Source organism: Borostomias antarcticus (genome assembly GCF_949987555.1).
Source record: "Borostomias antarcticus genome assembly, chromosome: 21".
NCBI lineage: Eukaryota > Metazoa > Chordata > Actinopteri > Stomiiformes > Stomiidae > Borostomias > Borostomias antarcticus.
Genome location: NC_140254.1, coordinates 20,387,995 through 20,394,968, shown reverse-complemented (window position 1 = coordinate 20,394,968; position 6,974 = coordinate 20,387,995). Strand labels below are relative to the sequence as shown.

Sequence of the window (6,974 nt, the reverse complement as noted above, 5' to 3'; positions counted from 1 at the left end):
TAAAACACATTTCATCACACCCCTCCTCTCTCTCATCCACCCATCCCCCTCCCTCCCTCCCTCTCTCTCTCATCCACCCATCCCCCTCCTCCCTCCCTCCCTCCCTCCCTCTCTCTCTCATTTCACTTTGAGAGAGGGTTGAGCTGGGGTTGTCTGGATATTCCAACGATGACTAACTTGTTTCTGGCATGGGAGAGACGAGCAAGGAGGCGGCCCCATGGAAAAAGAAGAGCTGGTGGCCATTTTGAGACGGCCTCTCTACTAGCTAGAGAAGAGAATAGAAACCAACTCTTCTCTGTATGGGACGCTTGTTTGCATCCTGTGTGTTGAAAAAGCCACTGCTTTGCACAAATCACTGAGATTTGTACAAATAACAGAGTAGGGTAGGGTATGGTGGAATAGAATAGAATAGAATAAAATAGAGACGGCAGGTTTCACAGCATACAGCATGTGCTGTACCACCCATCCACTCATATTTGACTCCATCGCGTCCTCATCCTACTGGATCAGCCTGGTCATGGTGAATAACACTGTGGAAGTTTGCAAACCAGCTCTTACACTCAAATAGAACCTTTCTCAAACAGAACGCCCCGTACAGAACCACTATTAAAAAAAGGTTCCAGATAGAACCCTATTTTAGGTCAGCACGGTGCTGTTTAGAACCTAAATGGTTCTTTCTGACCAGAAACTGGTTCTACTGTAACTGAACCCACTACGGTTACACATGTTTTTGATACAGTGTGCTGCACTGTACATGTACATTTCACAAATGTAGCTACATAGACTAGTAAGGCTACATACTTAAACTACATACTTAAATTGTATATTACAGTAGTAATACTACAAGTACCAAGTAATATGACTCTATTTTTATGTTGATTCCTGTGTAGATGAACATGACATGAAAAAGTCTAAAAGTACTGCCCAGAGGGAATGAGTGAAGCTCCATAGAGTGTCCCCAGTGGTGACGTGTGTGTGTGCATGTGTGTGTGTGCGTGTGTGTGTGTGCATGTGTGTGTGTGCGTGTGCGTGTGTGTGCGTGTGTGTGTGTATGTGCGTGTGTGTGTGTTGGGGGACTTTGCGTATTAGTGAGATAGCAGTGTGACTCCTACTGACATGTCTAGTCATGTTGCCAGGTAAAGTTGGTTTAGCAGAGAGAGAGAGAGAGAGAGAGAGAGAGGGGGAGAGAGGGAGGGAGAGAATGAGAGAGGGAAGAAATGGGATCTCCCTCTCTCTCCACACTCACACCTGTCTTTTGTGATCCCAGTCCTCTACCTGTGACTGTCTCCAGCGCATTCCACAACCCGGCCAGGGATTCTCCTGAATACAAGAGTAGTGCTTAAACTCTGCATCCTCCCAACTCACTATTTATCAGCTGTCTTATGATTTACACACACACACACACACGCATGCGCGCACACACACTGTTCAGTCCGTTTGGGTGACCTGTCATTAAAAGAATTGCAAGCATTTGGGAAGTATAGGTTTAAAGTGGATGACTTTTATTCAAAACCCATGCTGAACTTTAGCATTCTTTACAGAGTAGACCTATTGATTAGGAAAGGCATATGCAGGGAGATTATATCGAATAGACATCAAGTATGATGATGAAAACGTCAAGTAAATCGCCGTGCGTAGATGGTGATCTGAAGTGAGCAAGCTCCAAAACAACACTGCCTACAATAAATGCCCCGAATCCACAGGACGCGTAAAATGTATTCCTTTAAATCCGATGGACAGAATAAGAATAAGAATAAGAATAAGAATGAGAACAGACCACCTGCGCCCATGACGCATTCCTGCGCACCGCAGTGGGCACGGTACCTGGGCGAGAGGCAGTGCGCAAGGTGAAAAACCGATGCCCAAAAGCCCCCTCATGCCCGTCCACCCATCCCGCTACAACTCTACTGCGAGCCTTATAATAAAATATATATATATATAAATACAATTTTGAAAAAAAAAGTCTGAGAAAAAATGCAGGCCTTTCTCCTTTTTAAACCCCTACGTTGTCCACGTCCTCAAAAAGAATGGATCTAATTAAATCGCTGCACTCGTCATCATCGCCAAAGCTTTGCCAAGGTTTCTGGGAGAAGGCTGGAGGACCAGGACCACATGACTCCGGGGCTGAGCGGGATGGGAGTCAGATGCTGATCCTCCTCTCTCATTGGCCAGTGGGCTGACTTTTGACACGCATGCGAGGGAACCTCCTGCCGTATATATAGGTCTGATTGCACTTTATTATCCCAGCATCAAGGCAGCAGGTTTGCGTGCAGTTTGGACTAACTCTCGTCACCACAACTGTATGCCTGCTTGAGGTGGTTAAAAACAGGGGCACCTCAGCACAAGGAGTCTGCATGTCGAGATAGACATGCTCAGCTTTGTGGATACCCGGATTCTGTTGCTGCTCGCAGTAACTTCATACCTAGCATCATGTCAATGTAAGTTTCATTATATGCTCTCCTTTTCGTGATTGACCGAGGATTTTTGCTCCCGATTTACAGAGAGAGTTGGGACCTCACCTCGTTTGTGCTTGGCTTTGATTGTTGGGAACTTACTTGGACAACCCGAGGACAGCTAAAAGCGTCTAAAAAGGCTTCCCTTTGGCTCTGCCGAATAAACCCGAACGGATTTCATCCTGAGGATTATTTTCCAAGGATACAATTATCATTGAATAGTGTTTGAGAGGGAGAGACGCACTGATGAGAAAAAAGTTTCTAAGGCATTGAGATAAACATTTAAAGTAGTTAACTTTAACTTACTTTGACTGTGTTTAGCCCAATGGACACATCACCGTTTAGACCAAAGCTGGATTCCATCGGTAGTGTCCTAGGATGAAAAGTTTTGGGCGTTGTACATATTGTTCTAGGCGTCCAGGGAATTTACCTTTATTATAGGGAACTGATATGGCGCCCTCTGGCGGTTAGGCTAGTGAACATCCCTTTGGCATCGTCCATGATTTATTCTTCTATAAAGACATTCATAGACAGTTTGATAACTATTACTATATAAATAGCATTCTTTAAGGGTATTTCAATATTTCAGAGAGATGTTTTGTGAAATGGTCTGTATGTCTTTCCTTGGTTTGAGTAGCAGCCTTGCTGAGAGCTCTATCCATAAAATATGTGTTTTATAGCAAGCAATAGGTAAGCAGCATGGGGTCGGACAATATGAGATTTAAGTGCATAATGGCGTACGCTTGGCCCACTTTTGATAGGGTTTGACAAGCTTTTTCAGGATCATATCCATTTTAGAGTCCAAGGGCGGCACCCTGTGGCGGAGCGTGGTATGGCACTGTGTTACCCCAAGCGGAGGCGCAGTAGCACCCCTCCCTCTCCAGGCGGGTCCAGATTTAGTGCACATAGTGTTTGGTCTGCGCTACCTTGGTGGCAGCAACCAGGCCTAAGCAGGTACGGCAGGCCTTAATATCTACTTTGTATCTAGTTTCACTAAAATATATATTTTTTATCATAGTAGTTGTTCAAAGTAGTTTTCAGTGCTTTCACTTCAAATTCAATTTAATTTCGATTCAGATTTATGCATTAACCGAATATTACATCCTCACAGATAAAGACAACAAAGCATATCATTTTATCTACTATCTATATCTTAATCATTATTTTACCACAGCTCCGTTCAGTTGATTGACAGCCACGTAAACGCATGCACATTCCTGATTACCGACGCTCTACCGACGCTCTACCGACGCTCTACCGACGCTCTTTAGTCTCACCGCAATGCCTGATTTAGTTTTCCTGAGTAGGTCTGCACTTGTTGACGCCTGCAAACAGTGGCCAGTAGGCTGGTCACCAAACATTTGGATGATACAGATAAAACCTTTATCTGTGAAACATTGTCAGCAAACAATGTGGGAAATATAATGGGGGTTTTAGGCCCATTGTAAATGTGGTTCCCTCTGTCTGGCTAGAGAAGATCACAGCTAGAGCAGTGTGGATAGAGCAGTGTGGATAGAGCAGTGTGTATAGAGCAGTGTGGATAGAAGCGTAGGATAGCAGGAGTATTCAGTGTGAAACCAAGGAGCCTGACTATTATCTGGGATATGCCCGTTCATCGCCTCAGCAGTTCCATATGAACATGGATAACTACAGTTTAAATGGCTTTTATATTTCACACTTTTCTGTGGTTTGTGTACCGTTTAACACATTATATGGTCTGTTTACTTGCTTTGTAAGCTTTACTAAGTAACAGATTTTTTACATTTTTATTTACATTTGCTTTCTGGGAAATGATGCCTGGTAGCCTAGTTACCGTTGACCAATATATTAGCTTAAGCTTCTGGATAAGAATCAGATTTCTGCAGTCATTTTGTGAAATGTCCAGTACAGATGTATATATATATATATTCTAACTGAGTGTCTCTTTTTTCCCTATCCTCTCACCCTCCTCTTCGTCCCATCCTCCTCTTCATTCCAACTCCACAGCGGTTAGTAAATCTGCATAAACTTATCTAACAAAACATTATTTAAAAATGTTTTCTTACCTCTTTTCCTGTCTGCCATATGTTTTGATCCATGTATCTCGGTGGTATTTAGCTGAAGAGATCCCTCTCTCAACAATTTGAGCAATCTCAACGATAGCACATCATTTCAGTCCAATTTTCTACCTCAGAAAGAAGTTATTTTTCTCTCTTCCTGGGCATGAATAGCTGATGGTCCTATTGGTCAGAGCGGATGTCAGTGAAAGGTAAACCCGCCCTAGGTGGCGTACCCATGGGGCCTGGTACAATGGATCCTTTTAAAGACCAGGAAGGAGGGTAGGATCAAGTTGGCCCCAAACTGCTGGTTCTGGGTCAGCTTTGCGCTTTCCCCACTACTGGTAAAGATCAGGATGTGAGTAGGGGAAGCTGACCTGGGATCATCAGCTATGGTGGAAACTCACACATTAGGGCCTTGAAAACGTTTCGAGATTTAAGAACCCAACATTTGGCATTTCATTAGGATTTTAAGACCAACAACTTATCTAATTTATAGACATTCATCTCAATATGTACATTTTAGTTTTTTGCTTTGAAATGATCTGCAACACTTGAGATTGCCACATTGCTTATCTGATCATCATTGTTGTTATAGCAACAGTTGCATTTTGACATGTGAAAGAAGGTGTGTCTACAAAGGAGATTGATTACACCTGACTAAATCCAGTAATACACACCCTATATCCTACCATTAATCTGGAATATACATCCTATACCCTACTATTAATCTGGAATAGGTATTTGACCTCCCTTATTGTACACCTTTAAACATCTCTTTGCAACTGTGAATAAGTTCAATCATTTCCTTTATCTGAGCCACATCCTGTTCAGTCATGTGACTCAAATGTGTGCGTGAGCATGTCCTGTTCACAAGTGCATTGTGGGTTATGTCATTAACAGCAGGATTTGCTTGTGCTTAACTGTTAATATATATCCTAGACATTGAATGACACCTGGTAAGACTGAATAAATAAATCTTACATTTATTTATTTTTTCTATTTAGGAAGGCATCACAGGGAGCAAAATAATTTGTTCCTATGTTTAATTTGGCACCTATGGTATAATGACTAGAGCATATTTGAATGTGAATCCCTGTCATGTTAGAAGGGTCATCGTTGTGAAGGAGTAGTTTAGAGTAGAACTCTGAGGTCAAGTTTGGCCTAGTTTAACCCTAAGGTCAGGGGTCACACATACACATTAATATAAACCAGACTACTTTAAAATGGAATTCACATTCTAGCTTTAGTCATCAACTCAAATAGGATTGATCTGGCTTCAGGACGAGAGGCATTGTGGCCTGCTTTGCAGCACGAGGCATGTAAAGGCACTAATGCGTTGTTTAAGATGAAGTTGGACTCTGTCTTGGTCTGACTGAGTGACTTTCCCACCATAGGGACCGATAGGAGACAAGGGGCCCGAAGGTGACAGAGTAAGTAAAGGGCAATTCCGCTGTTTTTCGAGAAAGAAATGTGAAAATGTCTCTTTTGTTCTGTCCTTTTTCTTTCGTCCTTTGGTACATGTTTTATGTTTTGGCGACTATCAATGTATGATGATGTAGGCTGACCCTGTCAACATAGGCCACGCCTCCTTGTTGACATGACCTAGCTCCCCACATCCTCAGTGTTGACAGCAGCTATTATGGCTACTACTGATGACCTACTACCATTATTGCTAATGGTTTTACTTGATTTTCAACAGTTTGCTAAAGTAGCAATTGCTGCTAAAGTTAAAGGAATTAGTAGTTGTCCCACAACTGAATAGACTTCATTAAATACCTTATGGTATGTTATGCTGTAACAGTGGGCAAGTATTTTTATTTTTATTTTTATTATTGGGTTCTTTCTTTTCTCAATTATAGAGGACCACTTGAAAAGAGTAATGTGTAGTCTCTTCATTCAATTTGTCTTCAACGACGTGTTTCCCAACCACTGTGTGTCTCTTTTGCAGGGTCCAGCTGGCCCTGATGGAAACGACGGCATCCCCGGCCCTGATGGCCCCCCCGGACCCCCTGGCCCCCCTGGACTCGGAGGAGTACGTCTGCTGTCTGTTTGTGTTTCAGTGTGTTCCACACTCAGAGGAATCCATAAAAAGCTTTAATTGGTTCAATCCAGTGTTAAAGCCAAACACAGCGGAGTAGAGTTTGCATGTATTTAACACACTGACTAAACAACGATGTCCTCAGACATCAGACATCACATTGTAATAGGCTGTGATGGAAACCCCACACATATAAAGAGAGAGAGATGTGTCCTAGATGCATAAAACTAAGACTTTGAATCTTATCACTGTCAGTGTGGAGAGTTTTACAAGCAAGACAGTTGGCCCATCAAAACTCTCCACAAAAGCAAAGATAATTGACAGAACACTATATGTTTATACTGTAACTTAGATACACCCCTAAACATTCATTTGTCCAATGTCAGCATAGTATTTAAATCCCCCTTAATCCCGATCCAGAGACATGGCCGTTCTGTGGAGGTG

The 6,974-nt window shown here is 42.6% G+C and overlaps 1 protein-coding gene across 1 annotated transcript in view; it reads left to right on the top strand.

The window, feature by feature from the left end:
• Window positions 1-1,788: 1,788 nt before the first annotated feature.
• col1a2 (collagen, type I, alpha 2) overlaps window positions 1,789-6,974 on the top strand; it is a gene marked incomplete at its 5' end in the record, with an annotated part of 28,597 nt that continues 23,411 nt past the window's right edge. Inside the window, 4 exons of the mRNA XM_084455054.1 lie at window positions 1,789-1,847; window positions 2,027-2,171; window positions 5,887-5,922; window positions 6,441-6,524. Coding sequence (XP_084311180.1) covers window positions 1,789-1,847; window positions 2,027-2,171; window positions 5,887-5,922; window positions 6,441-6,524 — 324 coding nt within the window. The remainder of the gene's footprint in view (window positions 1,848-2,026; window positions 2,172-5,886; window positions 5,923-6,440; window positions 6,525-6,974) is intronic.